The 20075-nt window shown below is 37.0% G+C and overlaps 1 protein-coding gene across 1 annotated transcript in view; it reads left to right on the forward strand.

Moving 5' to 3' along the window:
- The window catches only part of LOC124367889 (obg-like ATPase 1), a 90244-nt gene extending 75056 nt beyond the window's left edge, over positions 1–15188 (forward strand). Inside the window, 1 exon segment of the mRNA XM_046825079.1 lies at positions 14934–15188. Coding sequence (XP_046681035.1) covers positions 14934–15050 — 117 coding nt within the window. The 3' untranslated portion in view covers positions 15051–15188.
- The last annotated feature ends 4887 nt before the right edge of the window (positions 15189–20075 follow it).

The following is a 20075-nucleotide window of genomic DNA, read 5'->3' on the forward strand; positions in this document are numbered from 1 at the left end:
TTGAGTCTGAGTTAGAGGTAGCGCAGGTTCGAATCCTGTCTGTGACCGTTGCACTTTTTATCAGTACCATCGACCTTGTACTGTATCGACTCTCCCCCTTATTCTGTTTGATAAGATCCTCGCACAGGCCAGTGGCCCATGAGGACGGGCAGAATAAGGCATAAAAGGAGGATCGGCTTCTCCTTTTTTTAAAAAGAAAGAAGAAAGAAACACCTTACAAATCCAAGATTAGGACCACGTGAAATTTTTTCCGCCAAAAAGCGTTTGTAGAACACAGCTAAAGTTCCTTTACTGTGCTGCAGATTGACCTGAAGGCTTTGATCAATGATCAGTCGCCACACCTCGCATCGTCAGCTGGTCTGCTAAACCTCTTCATCAACACCACCAACTGCTGAATCTTCGTCGACGGTAGTTAAGCGTGATGAACAGGCAGGACAAAGTCAAAATTCCGGATGCTACTGTCTGTTGTAACCGTTCCAGATCAAGATCTGTTGGGTTTTTTATTTCAGGATCCATGAAAGGTCTCACGAGTACCGAGGAAATAACCGGTCCGCCTGGTCAGAGCCTCACATTTCCAGGTAAGGTTATTTACGCTTTTGAGGTGACCAACTCCCAAGTGCGCCCGCCGTTCACGATGCACTAGCCTCGCACCATTCTTTCTCCTACGCTCGGGTCGCTTGGTGTGGGATTGGAGGCCCACAGCCCATACGAATGTATGTGTGGTACAATTCCGTCGAAACTGGCCATGCCCGGCCTGGCACCGGCCGAGGCACAATCACTTCACTAGCCTAGATCCTGGGGTTCTGTTGACAGCAAAGCCACCTCATGCAGGATGCTTAACAAACGTTCATCCGAGCCTAACCATAGGTTGGATTCGGATCCCCTATTGATCTTCAGCGGCACTAGAGACATTGTCACCACTTGGGAGGTACTTTCACAGTTCATTGGGATCACCTGAACTGAAATCAGCCCATCGCTAGACACAAAACATTGTAGCTAGAAAGACAATGGAGACAGTGCAGTGGAAAGAAAGAAAGTTAATACAGACAAAATTAAGAAGAAAGTTTCAAATGCATCAAGAAAGTCAATAATCATCAACAAGAAGAAAGATTCGTCATTGTAAAATATGCAATTAAAACTGGCTCAATTTTTCAAATTTTGAATTATTAAAAGAAACCCAAAACAAGAAGTACCTTGATGCGTAAAACATTTTTTATTAAGAATAACCTAAATAATTTATCAAATTATGAACATTTACTTTTTCAAAGTTCACTGTTTCTGTTTTTAATATAATCTTTGTTTATGTCTGTTACGTGTTGATTATATTCATTTTCAATAGTTTTATTTACATGCAAAATCATTTTCTCTATTAGCATTTAAAATTTACCTCCTTGTAGTTTTAAATCACATGTTTTTTTATTTAAGTATAGGTTTGTTTATATTACTATTTATAATACATCAGCCCATGTCTGACAATGTTTTCATTGAAGGCCTCACAGATAAAACAGCTAAAACATATTGAAGTGTTTTATTTTAATTTGATGAAGAAAACCTATACTCTGGTGTTAAAGTGTTTAGTGCTTGCTGCAAAGTTCATAACAGTTTCATAACTTGTTATAAATAATGTTACAAGGTGCTTATCTCCAGTCAGCTATAATATTTACTTATTGTCATAAAAACATTTCTTGCCTATTTCCAAAGATTTTATAAAAAAGGAGTACTTAATAGAGGTTTGGAAAGCTTTTGGTGAGTGCCATCTTGGATGCTCATTTTGTAGATAAGACAAAATAGTCTACATTGTACTTACATTTATTACTTATTTTGGTACTTTGGGATTATACCGACCACACCAGTATGAAGAACACAAAAATAGAAATTTATAGAAACAAACATGATAGAACGAAAAAACAACTCTTCAATTACAAAATTACAAACTTACAAGCATTTCCAGGTATTGTGATCGGTATTGTTGTCGCTGTTATCTTATCTTTCTCGAGAATCCTGATTACGGCAGGCCGCGCGGCATCACGTGATTTGCACGGTACATCATTGCCTTTCCATTACAATTCAATTTATATTTCTGATTAGCCCCTCTAGAATTTGATATTTTACTGATAGGTACTATCTCGAGGGATGTTTTTCTTTCGTCGACCCTTCGGTGCTGCCCCGCGCTGATGGCCGGAGGCACTCGCATTTTGGGTGGCGGAATGTGATTTTTAATAAAAAGTTTAGTTTGGTAAATGTTTGTTTTTGTTGAATTTTTGTGTTTGGAGAAATGTAGAGGTAAAACACGGAAGTACAACAAAGCGATGCACCAGCTGAACGGGCGGCGAGACTCTGCAATCACGTTATCTACTAGACGCTCGACTTTGACCTCTGTCTGAGGATGGGGAGGTGTTTGCGATAAGACAATTCCTGTTTTATATTGACGAAATATTGTTCTACGCTAATCTAGTAATCAGTAGAAACGAAATGTGAAATAACGATTCATGTCTGGGTGTGGTCGGTATAATCCCAAAGTACCCTTATTTTTTACCCTTGCTGTAATGCAGCCTATCCATTATTATTAAAATGTCGGTACTTTCTGATTAAACGGAGGCCACCTATTCAAACCACAGTTAGGCGATTTAGGTTTACTAACCTAACCTAACCGTTAGTATTTATTGTGTAAATGCCCACCCGAAGTTGCTAAATCCCTTTTATTATCGGTGGCCTCCGTTTACTCAGAAAGTACCGAAATTTCAAGTCTGAAACTACCTATAGTGTTGGTAAGTGGCTGACACAAAAATAGCAGTGCCCTTTGATCATCCGACCTAAGTACAAAAGTCTTTCCGAGGGTAAACTATGAATGATCATTACGGATTCTAGTGACAGTTGGTCACATAGGCAAGTGTAACTCATTGTAGCTATGCTATGGGCCTATGAGATTATAGGCATTATTTAAGTAGGAAGTAGATATTTCTTTCAGTGCCCATCAGTGACAACCAAAGGTGATAAAGTACATCTGATTGTCTAAGCTAGAGTGCCATAACTTCTGCTGGAATTCAAAAGCCTGTGCCTTTTAAGCGTACAGTGGGAATGTAATTTCTTCTGAAGACCCCCTCAAGCTCACCCAAAACCTTGAGAGGATTCTCTCCAGCCAAATTTAGAAATCATGAGTTTGGGGATGGAAAAGTTGAGATGTTGGAGTCAGGCACGACTATTTCCTCATCAATATAAAGGTGCTAAAATATAGACCACATTGGGCTGGAAACAATTTATTTCTGTTCCATTGAGTTTGCAAGAGAAGAGAGCTAGGGAATTCGTACAACTGTGGCATTGTTTCGAGAGTAATTAAAACAAAATACGCCACAGTGTCAATATCGTAGTTCTTTTCCCCATCTTCCCCCTAAAAGAATACAGCCAAGTTAGATAACTATCCCATTTAATAGTACTGCTTCTTAACCTAACACTTGTGTAATAAGACGTGGCAGTTAAAACGCCACACGCGCGCACACACACGCACGCGTACCGCAGATATTTTTGTCGTCCAAATCAAATCAAATCTTGAATTGCTCGCAACAATTTCACATTGTATGGCAGACGTCATAATTATTTATAAATTTTCAACTCTCATACCACATTACAACCAACATAATTTTTCATACATTCCAGTCTCATTCATCCTTCGCCAATCTCAACCCACTTCCAGCGCTGGAGTCAGTCATCGAATTGGGCGGTCTCTCAGTTAAACGCCAGAAACTCGTCAACGCTGTAGAATGCCTTTGACACCAGAAAGCGCTTAAGACGAGCTTTTGACGCCTTGGGCGTTTGGGCGTTTTTCATAGAATTTGGTAATCTATTGATGAAATGAACAACTGCCTGCGAAGGCAAGTGCTCATAAACCACCGTTCTGTGTCTTCCAGTTCGGTAGTTATCTCTGCCTCTAGTCTCACACCCGTGTATGTCACGTCCCCTGGTTAGGGCACATTTAGACAAACATTTAGAAAAAGATGTTTCTAAAATGTAGAGACTGAGCAATGTCAATAGTTGCAAATTTTTGAATGCTGTCCTGCACGACTCTGAAATTCAACTTTGCAATAATACGAATCGATTTTTTTGTAATTTGAAGACTCTCAGAAAATTATTGCCTGCACAGGCCCCTCACAACACCACTCCATAGGAAAGGTGAGAGCGAATTAGCCCATAATATGCCGCAATCAAAACCTGACTGGGGCAATACCGGGTCAAGGACCTCAAAACATATTCCTGAGGGCAGTTTGGCGCACACATGGTCAATGTGATTATTCCATGTCAACCCTCGGTCGAAGAGTATTCCAAAGAATTTTGCGGAGTAGACTTCTTCCAATATGGAATCTGCCAACATGACGGCTGACCCACATTGGGAGTCCACTGGGCGCAGTGCGAAATTTAGCACGTTGGATTTCAAAGAATTTTTTTTAAGGTTGAGGCTATTTTTCAGTAAAACAAATCAAACTGTCTAGCTATAATACATCTAGTACCACTGCAGCTGTATTCTGTGTGGATAGTGACTGCTTTAACAAATCAGCATGTCCTAAGATGTGCCGCAGTCAACATGCCACCGCACTTAACTATACCCATTAGTAAATTGGAAATTAAAAAAATGTTCAACCTAATTTAAATTTGTTTCATATTCCATTTGTTCACGAGATTCCCTTTTGTTCCCCCCTTTGAGATTACTAGCAAGGTCGTGTGAATTAAACTTAGAACTTTTTCCTAAAATCCATTCTTCAAAACGTGAATGATTAGTTTTTTTTTCAATCAGTTGATTGGTTCTAGGCCTAGTGGAATAAAAAAAGACATGAAATGCGTTATAACAGCAATGTATTTGCTTTAAGCAGTCAGTTCCAAAAATAAGTTACAAAGAATTTTCGCAGGACAAGTCACAAAAGATTTTGGACACTTGTGATTTAGCAGGGACGAACATCACACGTATTTCAATTTTCCAATGGCGAGGCAGGCTAGGAGCAGCACTGCAGAATGGGTCAGGACGGTTCCACTACTCGGTTTGGCAGTTGTAGACGATTTTGTCGTTGCAGGTGCTGCAGCAGTCGTCTCTGCAGGTTTCTCGTCACCGCCGTCTGCAGGCGGTTCATCCTGCAGTTGATCTTCCCGGGAATCTACCGGTTTCTTGCCGTGCTCCTCGTTGCAGCTGCTGTTGATCGGGCAGCTTTGACACAGGTGTAACATGATGAGAAAAAAGCACAAGTACAACTTTCCGTTCATTTTGGATTCAGCTGGTGCACTTATAGATTTTTAACTTGATCAGTATTCACTGGTTTATCGATGGTCGTGGGTAAATTTGTACGGTACGTCTGATTTGCTCGCTCTTCAGAGTTGGAATGAATTTTTAATGCCTAGCAACGATTTTCTCTGCCAATTGTTGGGTGTAAAATTCGTAAATTGTCACTTTGGTTACCAACAATGTTACAGTCCACGATTGTTTCATTACAATAAAATGTATTTATTTTCAGTGAGGTGAAAAAATACTTTTTTTCCAATACGCAAACAATGAAGAGTGACATTCGGCATGGTTATGCACTGATAGTACATTCTTTAAGAGTTGATTCAGTGAAGGCACTGCGACACGGGTCGTGTACCAGACTTTATGACAGCCGGGATAGTAGGAGTTCGAGAAGAAACAATATATGTTAACAAGTATTATCAAACACCAAATCTCAAAAACAAGTATTATCAAACACCAAATCTCAAAATATTTAATATTTAAATTTAAGGGAGGGTAGCGTGTGTTTGTAGATACAATTAAAGTAAATACCATCCATCAAATTGATGGATAAAAATTGTAATTAATCAAAGAACTACAATAACCCTATTTCTTTCTAAAAGTATAGAGATCTTGCAAGGTGGAAAAATTGCTTCTTTTTCTACCTTGGGTAACAAATACCCACTGCAATTCCGCATCAACTAGACCACTACTCTATCCCTGATGTTATTTGATAGCAACAACCACTCTTCAAGACAACGTGCGTTTATCGTGGTTAGTTCTACTCCTTTGCCGTCAAGAACCCCCTCCCTCCCCCCCCGCGATAAAAAACACGTAACAATGCATTGGACAATTAAAGTCGGTCCACCGCTTATCCCAGACCGTGGCACTGTATAAGTGGTACGATCTAAGCGGCAGAGCGATCTTTTGAGTGCACCAGAATATCAGTTCGATTTTTACTAGGTCTGATAGGTTACCTTTTTCTAGAAGAAGGTACAACAAGTAACGCCAAGAAGGGTGCGTTTGCGTCCGACATGTTGCACAACGATGACAGAATGAGCTGAGGGCTGAGCGGCAGAAGAAACATAAGTCCCCGCCCAATCTAGCGCCCACCGCTTACCGCTCGTCCGTTAACACACGGTTACACAAACAAACAATTGCGCCAAGGTTCGTGTCCGATTGTAAAAATGGCTGTTTAAACAAGTGCAAGAGTTCTCGCAAACGCTGCCGCAACCGGTGTCAGACAGTTGTTTCCAAGAACTGGAGAGCAGTTTCCTACTAAAATTTCAATCATAAACATTGCCGACACATCAATGCCCTTGTGTGAACTGACTTCGTGTTGACTCCCGACACAACCAGCGATACAACTGTAGCAGCTATTTGCGACTGTTCTTGTGAATAAAATTGCTTATCTTGTTCAAATTATACGACAGTAGTCGTGTAAATTCTCTCGCGACTTTACTTGCCATGAGCCGGTTCAAAGTCTTGAGCCCAGTTATCTCCCCGGCTCATGTACGTGTCTCTATATAGTATATGTAAGTGTTGTTCGTTGTTGCTGCAGAAGGCACTGACTGTACTGTTTCAGAGCGCTCTGCACATCCTTTTCAGAGTGGCAAGGAACTTCTGAAATTCTGGCATGTTAGAGGAAGTACTTGTAATAAAATTTTGCCTTTTCAAGTTATTTTATTAATTCCTTTTTAATTTTCCCACAAACATGCTGGCGTAAGTTTTACGTTTCTCACTGACGAGGTTCCGGAGAGGAAATCTTGCCTCCTGCTGCCTTTTCATCATGGGTGGTCGCAGACATCAGATTCCAAGGTTTTCCTGCTCTGTTGGAAAACTTGCTTCCATGATGAGCTGAATATACCTAGTCAAACAACTGTGATACCGTGCTGTTTGTTTTATTTATTTATTATGTTATTGTTGCCAGTTATTACAGTTTATATTTTGTTATTTAGTTTTATTTCTTGGTTTACATTGGGAGCCCGCCCTTAGCCGAAGGATACCGGGTGGAATTGGCAGTTCTTGTTTTAAATTATGGCCGTTCCTAATGTTTTATTTTATCCAGGTGCACCTGAGACACGACAGAAATTTTGGGGTAGTAATGAGTTTTTTTTTTGTCAGGCCAATATTGTTATTTCGAGCGAAAGGATCTTATCTTGGTTAAAGATTTTTTTTTTCCTTCTCTGTGTTGGTGACCTCCAAACAAGTAAATGATTCTGATCACGCTATCCACGGTGTTTTTTTTCCTTCTAGGTTTAGTTCTGATCCGCCATCCCGTTCGCCACCATGGGTGCTCGCTTCTTAATTGTCCACTTTGGGTGTGCGAACGGAGATGTGCGGTTTCAGCCAGTGTAAACTCAACTTAGAGCCCTTTTATGCATGCGTTTTCGTACGGACGTTAAAAAAACGGACCGTAAATTTTGTAACGTGCGTTTCAGTTTTATATCGTGCGTCTTGAATTTTCTGTCGTGCTTATGCAAAAGATTGATGGTGGGGGTAGCAGTGCTACCACAATAATATTATTGTAATAATAATATTATTATTTTATAGAGATTTAAGGTGGCAATAATTAATAAAATTACTATTTTTATTCTCTTATTTAATTCAATATTACTATTAAGTCAGTTACAGTTAAATGTCTTCCAAGTATTTTAATTAAAGCCATTTTCACTAAAATTGGAGTCTACAACTGACATATTAGAACAACTAATAGAACTTTCAATGTTCAGGGTGCAATTCTCCAGAACCTGTGCAATGGGTGCAGTCTGCGAAGACGACAACAGAGTAGACTGGGGTCCATTATTCATTTCACTGAAAGTATTTCCACTGTGGGAAGATTTTGAGTTGTGTGGTGCTTGTGGAGCAACTTACATGTTGCAGCCTTTTCTTTAGGAGTCTGGTCTTCGAAATTAGAGCAGAAGAACATAGTTGTGACCACTGGTTTTTCTTCAGTACTCGGTCCTTGTAAGTCTCCGAAGAAGAATTCCAAATCGCTTCTCTTTTCTTAACTTCATCCATTAATAACTCTGTATTAATTCCCTCCATTGTACACTAAACTACGCGCAACATAAGAAAACGTGGTCAGACAAGACAAAGTGACAGCCTGGCAGAACTACCACAGTGCAGAAAACACGAGTGCAGGCGGTTGGCTGCACTGCGGCTTGGAGTGGGGAACGCGCGTTTGACGTGCGTCTGCATAAATGCGACCATATACTACCGTGTACTTTGAGCAAACGTCCGTCCCTGCGTTTGACGTCCGTTTCTAAAACACTGCGACATGTTTTAGAAACGCACGTCGAACGCAAGAGCTGTAAAAACGGACGACAGTGCATAAAGTCGCTCATATGGTCCAATGTATTTAAAAACGTGCGTTTTTTTATCGTCCGTACAAAAACGCATGCATAAGGCTACGGCCACACTCACCGTTTTTGTCGCTGCGTCAGAATCGCATGCGACGATGACGTTGCGTCAGAATCGCAGACATGGGCCACACTCGCCGTCAAAAACGCAGATCTCAGTGGCAAAGATGTCTTCTCTAAGTGAAGCAGACTTATTACTAGTGTTAGCTGTTAGATCTTATTTGAAAAAGAAAAGAAAGAGAAGATTTGGTTATTCATCCAATGAACACAGTGCGTTTGAGCCAAGGCCAGTTTTTATACATTAATGAGTTTTTTGCGTAATGATAATGAAAAAGTTCTTCTCTTATTTTCGAATGAGTGCCACATCGTTTGATGAACTATTAGCTCTAGTGAGAGATGATCTGTCAAAACAAGACACCAGACTACGTCTGAGTATACCAGCAGAGGAAACGCTTAGCTGTAACTTTGAGGTACGTAACAAAATGTGACAATTACTCTGATATTATAATAACATTTGACAAAATATATTAAATGCTTCAACGTTATCAATTATTCCACGTTCCTACTTTATATTGAAATGGAAAAGGAAAATTTAAGGAGGCGAAGTTCAGTCGTCTCTACCACTTAACCTCAGAACAAATTTCATGTTATTATAATTTTAAATCCATTACTTTAATAGTTATTTGTAATAGATTATAATTGTATTTGTTGTTGTAGGTAAATGAGATAGCAAAATATCAAATCAAACAAGTAATATTTGTAATGCAAGAGGTTATGTAATCTTACATTTAAATAATGCAGTAAAAATAATTAACACTTTTGCAATGAAGGTGTCCAGTCCAATTACAATTCTTCAAAAACACTAAACACATCCGAATTATTGTTACTAAGCGATTCAGAGGGTGGTAGGGGACTGAATGTTAGCCTGGCGCTCTCTTGGAGAAGCATCCGTCCAATTAGGGTAGTTATATTGGGGATGATTAGGGACGTTTGGTAGCTGCTGCCACTGGTGACTTGAGTGGGCAAAAAATGCAGGGGGAGGGGTTATAGCGTTCTACTGCCAAGGCTTGCTGCATAACTTCCGTAAATTTCAATCCGAACCCACAATTTTTTGTCAACAGGAAGGTTTTTTAACATAGGCAAAAAGGATAGTAGAAAGTGCTTATCAGCTTCTTCTTCTTCATCGTTGGCTTGCTTTGCATTTGTCAAATGTTTAAGTACGGCCATTTCAAAGGGAGTCTGTCGATATTTTTTGTTGATACGGTTAGGCGCTGCTTGGTTGGGCGCTACTTGGTTAGGTGTTGCTGGTTCTGAAGCAACTACCTCAGTCAAATCTTCGTTGTTTTCTTCAGTAGCCGCATTTTCGTTTCCAATGTCGGGTTGCTCATCAGGAACATTGGTGGTTGTCCTGCAAGAAAATAGCTCTTCACCATTGAGTTCAGGATAAAAGTTAAACTCTCAAATTTTTTACCTACAACAAGTTAAACCTGTTAAAAAAAACAAGTTGAAAAAGGTTAGGTTAGGTTAGGTTAACAGATTTGCTAATATTTTCTTATTAATTCTTACCTCCTGTCAGTGTTGTTCGCAGTGAGGAACAGCAGTTGATCGAAGTACACATACTTTTTCTTCTTCTTTTGGCTACTGCCACTAGGTAATTTCAAGTTTTTCATCTCCCTCGCAAAAACAATCTCGTAGTGATCTCCATTTTTTTTTGCAATTCCTTTACTGTAATAAAGACAGTTTATGCAATTATATACTTTATCAAGGATACATGTTAGTAATGTAAATTACATTAACCAACCAGAAAAGTCCAAAAAGTTAGATTTGTTTCGTTTCAGGTGGGGGGGGGTTGGGTTTTATGTTCAAGTCCCCAATAATAAACTTGAACAACTAACACAGTGTCTTATTACTGTGAGATAAAATATATATCTACAGATTTTGTTATTTGTTTCAGGTTTATTGCTACAGGAAACACGTTCAGATCTCTCGCGTTTGAATACCGAATTGGTAGATCGACTATAAGTAAACTCATCAGAGAAACTTGCACGGTTTTATGGGCTACTATGAAAGAAAAGTTTATGAAACTGCCAAATACCGAAGAATGGGAAGAAAATTGCCAATGGCTTCAATACTCGTGCAAATTTTCCAAACTGCATAGGAGCCTTGGACGGAAAACATATCCGAATAGTGAATCCTCAAGGAAGTGGCTCGGAGTATTTCAACTACAAACAATTTTTTTTCTGTTGTGTTGCTTGCTTTGGTTGATTCAAACTATTGTTTTACTGCAATTGATATTGGTAGTTACGGAAAAAATAGTGATTCTAATATATTTTTAGACAGTCTGCCTTGCACAATCTGCTAGTTAAGGGAAAACTTAGTATACCAAATGATCAAAGATTGCCTGATTCTGAAGATGACACCCAAATGCCTTTCGTCATTGTAGCAGATGAAGCTTTCTCAATGACTCAACATGTTCTTAGGCCATATGCTAAAAGAAATGTAACCACACAAAAAATATTGTTTAACTATCGGCTTTCACGAGCTCGTCGATTTGTTGAATGCACTTTCGGTTTACTTGCTAACAAATGGCGAGTTTTTCATGGTGCTATTTGTTTGGACTCAGAATTTGTTGTAGAGGTTGTTCAAGCCGCATGTGTTTTACACAACTTTGTACGTGTAAGAGACGGTTTTCAGTTTGAAGACACCCTGTCTTGTCCTTTAGAAGACATACCCGTGTTGGGCACTGGCGGCGCCCCTTTGACTGCAAAAGCAATCCGCGATAGATTCGCCAATTATTTCACATCCCCCGCTGGAAGCGTTCCTTGGCAATTTGACATGATTTAAATAACTTACTCTTAAGTATGCCATTAATAATATAGGAAAGTTTTGTAAATGAGCTTGATAAAAGTGTACATTACTGCTTTATAAACTGAAACTCCCTTAGATATGAACACATCATATTTATATTATTTTTATTTATAATATTCAAATGCTGTTCAGTTTCATGTAATGTGTGCATAACATTGATAGTTTTAGTAAATTGTTGTGCTAAAATTATAGTAATTTCTGTAAAACCTTACAGTCCTACATTTTATTTTGTACGCTACAGGGAGCGATTACGATTTTTCACGGAAGACTGGAGTAAATTTTTTTAAGCAGTTAAATATTCTCTCTACTTGCACAATTACTGGAAAATGTGGTTAGGTTAGTTTTTCAGTCATTGCTTATTTTTTGTAAAATGGTCTTGTTTTTATGAAAATAAATTCATTATTATTTCAAGTACTAAAATTTTTACTCACCTTCTTTATTTTTTTCCTCATTAGTCATCTGCTCCCAGTTCGAAAGCACTATCCTGGCCACCTCAAATCCATAGCTTAGATTTTAAATCACGGTTACTGTAGTCCTTTAATTTAAGATCCCAAAGTGGAGGACGGATGCTCACCTCGTTAATAAATAGTTCGGTGTCAAACATTTTAACTAATAGAATTATTACAACAAAGAAGACACTTGTCAAAGACGGTCACAAATAGAGTGAGGTGACTGAAATGGTATAGGAAGTAAGAAGAGTGGGGGAGGGACAAGTTGCGACAGGAACGGCGAGTGTGGCCACCTTCATTTGATAACATAAGCTGCGTTTTCGTCGCAGCGACCGAAAAACGCTACATGTTGCGTTCGAATCGCTGCCGTCGTCGCAGGACGGCCAGTGTGGCCGGCTCCCATTTAACTCCATTCTAAACAGAGATTCTCCTATCGTTGCGATTCTGACGCAGCGACAAAAACTGTGAGTGTGGCCGTAGCCTAAAAGGGCTCTAAATGTTGTCGTCAGCCAACCGAACAACCACGCACGTCACTTTTCGTCGTCAGAGCGGCATACGACGGCTGGAAATTCCTTCAGTTCTCCCATTTATCCGAACGACTTCTCCGCACACCTGACGATCGGTCGAACGGTTCGAACTGTGTGAGCCTTGTGTCATGACTATAACGTAACGGAACACGTTGTGACGAACCACAGCATTTCGTGCGTTTTTTATTGTGTTGTCGTGATGTGGTGATTGTATCCCTGCATTATCGTAAAGGATGTCGCAAAATATTTAGGAGCCAGTAATCGATAACGTTAATTGTGCTCGCATTCTGGGTGCGACTACAGAAGGTACTGTTCTGGTACTGGTGTCTAGGTACTTATTCTGTAGATCGCGTACTAACAGTCCTGCGTTTCAGATAACGTTCTGATGCATTCTTCGTGTATTGGCCGTCAGTGGGATGTATTCGGAACCACGATGTGGATCTGAAACCGTGTATTATGCATGAATTTTGGGCTCTATATTATGCATGAGACGTGCGTGAGTTTTTTATAATGCTCCTGGAAATTTTACTTGGGATGGATCGTTTTCGATATTGAATCTCGTGGGTTTTTTTCACTCGATTGTGATACCACCAAAAGTGCTTGAATACGCTTGAAAAATCACGATTTCACAATATTTCAACTACGGATATGCGGAAGTAGAATCTCGAATCTAAATATAAGTCTATTCGCGGACGATTACTGATCGGCAGTACGCAAATTACCGATTGGTGAAACGTGTTTTTGCAGTTTTGTGTGTAAAAATTATGTATAAACATATAGTAACAAAATAACGTGATTTTTAAATAATGTTTAAATTGATGTTCGTATTTCCATGTCTATATTTGTCAACGCAATTGTTCTGTGCGCTGACGTAAACCGCTCAGTAGAAAACAGGCGATCGCTAATTTTTATTTTATCTATACGTCGTACATTGTGTTGTACATATATAGATTCTCTATAAATATAAACATATATTATTATGTATCTATATCTATATATATATATATATATATATATATATATATATATATATATATAATTGTATAGAGTGCTTACTTTTTCCGATTTAATTATTTTGTATTTGGCCGTATCTGTCACATATGCGTTTAAATAAGCAAACTAACATAAGCACTCTGTGGTGTAATGGTAGCACATTCACCCGGCAAGTGAGAGATCCGGGTTCGAGTCCCGGCGGAGCAAGTACTTTTTGTGATTCAATGTTTATTGAAATTAAATAAGGCTATTTCCATTTATACAATTTAATGTAAATAAAAGTCGTTTGACAGGTATTTGGTCTTCCGATCATACGTTAGTTTGCTTATTTAAACGCATATGTGACAGATACAGCCAAATACAAAATAATTAAATCGGAAAAAGTAAGCGCTCTATGTTGTAATGGTAGCACATTCACCCGGCAAGTGAGAGATCCGGGTTCGACTCCCGGCGGAGCAAGTACTTTTTGTGATTCAATGTTTATTGAAATTATATATATATTGTTCGAATATTTGCATTGGTCTTATGGGTTACCATGATAGCAATTGAGAAAAATTACAAATTAAATTTGTAAACAAAGTGAACTCAATCGTATGAGATTTGAACTGTGCCATTCATAATTTATTGTAGAGAAAAAGGAAATAATAATCGAGTTGAAAGGTAATGTTAAAAGTACGTTGTTGTTCACTGGAATTATTATTTCAACATCGTTGTGAACAAAAATGTGAATGTATCGTGTGGTAATTTGAGGGAGATTTCATATGTTGACTTAAATTTTGCCTGAAATGTCTTCTAAGGAGACAAGAGTGAGTTCTATGACGGTGCATGTCCAGCCACGGAATTAGGCTGAGTGTCATTGAAGCCTGTCACTCAGCAGGTAGGCAGAATTTCTCTTGGTAGGTGTTAAAATTTTCTGTATGATTGTCTGTCTGTCTGCGGAACATTTTGAGAGTTATAGAACCTCTGTAAAGCCTAGTTTAAAAACACATAATACTGGACTGTGAGAGACTGGGAGCAAGGAGAAGGGCTCTTTTCGGTGATAAACAACCAGGCGACGAACCAGATGCTAGTATCGGGGAAAAGCTTCTTAGCCTAATTAAGGGCACAAAGATAGGCTTACCCCTCTAACATCAAAGGGGCACACAATAAGCTCAGGTTGACGTGTGAGGATCTCTGAATCCACCCCAATATCCCAACGAAAAAAAAAAAAAAAACCCGTTACGTTGAGTAGTATTCCTATCCCACTGAAATTTTAATGTACTTTATTGATGTGATGTGATAAATAAACAGAACACTGAGGTTTATACACATTCACCTTGACAGATGTGTCTCACAACAGTGATGGGTAAACAAAAAAATGGTGTATTAATTACTGTTCACTATGATCGTAAATCTGTCAACGTAATACGTATTGTTGTTGAGTAATGTTTGATGTGTAAAAATGAAACATAATTTAATTAACGTCCTGATTAATTTGTGATTGTTACAGGCAGCAGGCAAGTACAGGCAGCAGGGTCGACAATACGTCGTCGAAGACGGAGACATCATTTTCTTCAAATTCAACGCAGGAGCAGGACTCAAGGACGCTGGAAAGAAGAAGACATAACCGAAACCTTCGATGGATGCCCTTTCAAACTCTTTTAATTTCACTCAGCTTTTGTTATCTAATTTATCCCTTATGTTGATCCACATCACCGGATTGTAATATATGCCAGCCAAATACAGACAGATTGACACTGGTTTAGTGTTGTGTTTTTTTAAAAGTCCCGAGTTATGGTGAGATGTACTAATAACACATGTGTGGTATTGGATGGCAAACCGAGTCATTCTAAGGTGATTTGGGTAAGAAAAAATGCTGCTTCAAGCATTTTACCTTAGCATAATGAGAATTAGTATACAGAGTGTTTCAAAATTCTCTCTACTAAACTTTAGATTAAAAATAATTTGTTTCATTGTTGAATGGTTACTTTGTTCTAAAGAAACTTGAGATTGAACAATCACAGTCGGGGTAAACTTGTAATAAATCGGTTATTTTTATCTAATTTCAGCATTTAAAGTGTCATTTTATTTGTTAATAAATGTGCTACAAAAGGTTACCTTTAATACATTTTTCACAAAAATATTATTTTTTAGATGTGTTGTTTAAATATTTCAAATGGTCGCCATTTTAAAATTTAATTTGCAATGTGAATGTTGAGTTTAGCTCTAGTTCACCTCCCCTTAGTGCAGTGCCTGGAATCTGATGTGTCACAGACTTGACTCTTGGAATCTTTCTGGGAAGAGATTCAGAAAAAGTCGGCGACGGAGAAGCTCAAAGCGAGCTCTTAATCGTTTTGACATCAGAAACACCTAGACTCCATTTTTTAAATTTAAATGTTTTATATCAGGGAGTATTGCCAAATTGTATTGTGGGGGCATCAGAATTTTAATTATTCTGAGTTTAGCTCTAGTTCACCTTCCTCTTACTGCAGTGCCTGGAATCTGATGTGTCACAGACTTGACTCTTGGAATCTTTCTGGGAAGAGATTCAGAAAAAGTCGGCGACGGAGAAGCTCAAAGCCTAGACTCCATTTTTTAAATTTAAATGTTTTATATCAGGGAGTATTGCCAAATTGTATTGTGGGGGCATCAGAATTTTAATTATTCTGAGTTTAGCTCTAGTTCACCTTCCTCTTACTGCAGTGCCTGGAATCTGATGTGTCACAGACTTGACTCTTGGAATCTTTCTTGGAAGAGATTCAGAAAAAGTCGGCGACGGAGAAGCTCAAAGCGAGCTCTTAATCGTTTTGACATCAGAAACACCTAGACTCCATTTTTTAAATTTAAATGTTTTATATCAGGGAGTATTGCCAAATTGTATTGTGGGGGCATCAGAATTTTAATTATTCTGAGTTTAGCTCTAGTTCACCTTCCTCTTACTGCAGTGCCTGGAATCTGATGTGTCACAGACTTGACTCTTGGAATCTTTCTTGGAAGAGATTCAGAAAAAGTCGGCGACGGAGAAGCTCAAAGCGAGCTCTTAATCGTTTTGACATCAGAAACACCTAGACTCCATTTTTTAAATTTAAATGTTTTATATCAAGGAGTATTGCCAAATTGTATTGTGGGGGCATCAGAATTTTAATTATTATGAAAACAAATGAGTAAATGACTAACAGACATAAAAATGTCAACATCGTGTGAATAAATATATATGAAATAAGACAAGTTCCCAAGCTGATGATATTGTCAATCATAATCGTACTACAGAATTTCAAATATTGCAGCTAACTGCCATGTGTGCGGCCAGTCACATGTTAATGATTATTTTTACAAATTTGACATGAATGAAAAAGCTACTCAACTACTAATTTTTTTTAAAGTTTTGTATTAGAGAAGTTTTGTTTGTGGGAAAGTTTGAGATAAGATTCCAAAGTCCGTTTTATAGAAATTCTAAATTTTTTGTCTACTAGTTTTGATAGAACCATTCGTTATTTTAGTATAAATATGTGGTCTTAATGAACAGCTCATGCTGCCGAATTGCGCTATACTGCAACAAATCAAATTAACAACATGTGGAAGTTTATGCTGTAATTGGTGAACATGTTTATCTTGCGTTAGTTCCAGGCATTTGCTTTACAGTAAACATTTACTAAAATAAAATTTTATCATGGTTTAAAAATATAAGTAATATATTATTTAGCATAACAAAGGAAACCAAACAATAGATTGCAGGTTCAATAGTAAAATTACATTTCATAATTGTTATTTATCATAAAATATTGTACATATCTTTAAGTAAAATCTATGGTATTATTATTACTGTGCAATTAATAATAAACTGTACTGGAATAAAAACATTAACATGAGATATTTGAAATTGAAGTTTTTGATTCAGTAGGTAGCACATTTTAAATATGGTATCATGATTCTACGATTGAATGTTCTTAAACTGTGTTTTAATGTAAGATAAATACATTAAAAGGAACATTAATAAAAGATATTTAATATGATGAGGTTCTGATACAACAATATGACGCTGCCTTCTTAATAGATTATTTGCTAAAGGCAAAACAATACTGATTTAATACAACTATTAAATTTTATATATCAATATGGTACTATTTTATCACTACCATAGAAATCGTTGAATGTAACTTTTTACATTATTTGATGACAGGACATAATTTTTATAGAATATCCACAGAGGGGAAATACACTGCTGGAAGTATCCAGTCAATTTTATTAAATGCCTGGATACTTTTTCAATCATTTTTTTGTGCATGAAAGAAATTTACAATACTCAAAAGTTTGATAAGCTTCTTAATTATTGAACATATGTAGATTGACAGACCAACAGATTACAGATTAAATAAACTGACTTTCTTATGATTTAGAAAATCTGATAGTTTTTTTCCCCCAAGAGCATTAAAACACAGAAAGTGCTTAATAATTTCATTCATTTTAAGTTGAACTTTTTATGATTATTTTAGGCACTGAATATTCATGATTTTATTAATAAATTAAATACCGTTATCAAAATTTAAACCATTTCAAATTAAATAAAAGGATATAAAGAACATTTCACCTAGGAAACCATTTCTAAAATTAAACTTAACTAAAAAAGAATTAAAATTTTAACCGATCTTTGAATTAGTTTTCATATAGCTAGGGAACTAGTGTTTTAAAATATGAAGGCTATCCAAAAAGTAGATTATGTTTCGCTCTGTAGCCGCTAGGGGCGGGACTATTGTGGCCATTTTGATGTCAGGGCGTTTCTCTGTTCAGTGGCTATCCAGCCGTACTAGGGAGAAGTTACTGTTGCTCGTTGTTATTTACAGTAGCAGTTTAAGATGTGTGACGCAATTGAAAATCCCGTGAATTGTGAAGTGTGGTCGGTAATACGGCTTTTGTTGGCTAAGTACAATAAATGAATTGAGATTTATTTGCATTAAGTTTAAAATGGCCGAACTAATGTGCATGATGACGAACGAAGAGGATGGCCAAGTATTGGGACTGATGAAATTGTCTCTAAAGTTGATGAGAAGATTAAAGAAGACCACCGATTCACAATAACAGAACTCTCACTTAGTTTTCCTCAAATTTCATGGAGTTTGTTACACGAAATTGCTATGCAGAGGTTAGGTTACCATAAATTTTGTGCAAGAGGGGTACCAACCACACATGGCAAATCAGACTCGAGAAGTCCTGGATGCTTTTAAGTGGAAGGTGTTTCCTGCAGGAGGGTATGATTACCTGGTTGAAGTATTAGGCAGCGGAATTTTATAACACTGGGATTTCAAAACTAGTTCACCACTATGATAAATGCCCAAATTTGTATGACGACTATGTTACTCGGTAATTAACAGTCAGACCAGTTCCCTTTTCAGAAACTGAAATCCTCAGTATTGAACTGTTTGAACACCACAAGGCTTTGCATTGTCTATCCCTTGCTATTAAATCTCGTCAAGCTTGCAACTTTATGCTTATGTATATTATTAAATAAGAGTAAAATGAAAGAAATAAAATTGATAGTAGAAAGCATATTTATTTTTAATTTATATTACACTATATACATTTAAAAATTCATATGGTATATGTACAAACATCTAAATTAATACAGTCTACGAGTATGTAGTAAAGCACTGCAGGCAGCTTTAAAAGTACTTAGTACAGTAGTCAGTCAATTTGAAATGTATAAACACGTAATCTTGTTTTTCTTTAAATCGATAGAGAAATTTTTTCTATAAAAGAAATGCTAATTTCCATGCTAATTTTGGTGTAAATCCCACAAGAGGGCATCAAAAGTTTTAAAAATATAAAAAGATTTTTTTTTTAATATATTTTTGCCAGATAGTTATACTTATAACCGACCATCAGACAGACTCAATTAAATTCAAACTCTTTATTCAGAAATAAATATTTGCTTACCATGCAGTTTATTTTCTTATCCTCTCTGGTATTATTTTTTATTTTATTATTTTTTCCTCTGAATGTATTTGAGAGGAAAATATAAGAAAATAACTTATAAATAAATATTACAAATAAAGTTGGGGCTGAAAATTTGTTGATACCTTACATTTAAATTCGAAATGGATTATTATCATTATACAATAATGATAATAATCCAAATTAATTAATTAATTTGATTATTATCATTAGCAAATTATTAAATTTGATAAAAAGCTCAAATAATTACTATGTCTAACAATAAATATGTTATTTATAGCACTTAACAACACACAATTTGATATATTTGTACAGAGTGGTTTAGTATATTTAAGAAAATGTAAAGCATTTAGCTATCTTAAACATCAGGACTGTATTAGGATCGCAGAAGTACTGTCATACTGTAAATATTATATGGCCGTTGGACACCTAAATAAAGAGACTGAATCACCACTTTAAGGGTCTTTAAATGGTTAGCCAACCCTGATTCAACATGTATTTATGTACCTGATGGTTGGTTTTAAAATTGTATCAAAAATATAATCAGAGAATAAAATTACCATTTATTATTTTTAACCCTTCATTTCTATTAATACTTTTCAACCAAAACTGGCGTGGCCAATGATACATTTTTCTTGGGGAGATTTCTCTATTAATTTTTTTTTTTTTTTAACGAGGTGTGTGCTTAAAAATTGCAAATTGA

The sequence above is a fragment of the Homalodisca vitripennis genome, chromosome 8 (genome assembly GCF_021130785.1).
Source record: "Homalodisca vitripennis isolate AUS2020 chromosome 8, UT_GWSS_2.1, whole genome shotgun sequence".
NCBI classification, from domain to species: Eukaryota; Metazoa; Arthropoda; class Insecta; order Hemiptera; family Cicadellidae; genus Homalodisca; species Homalodisca vitripennis.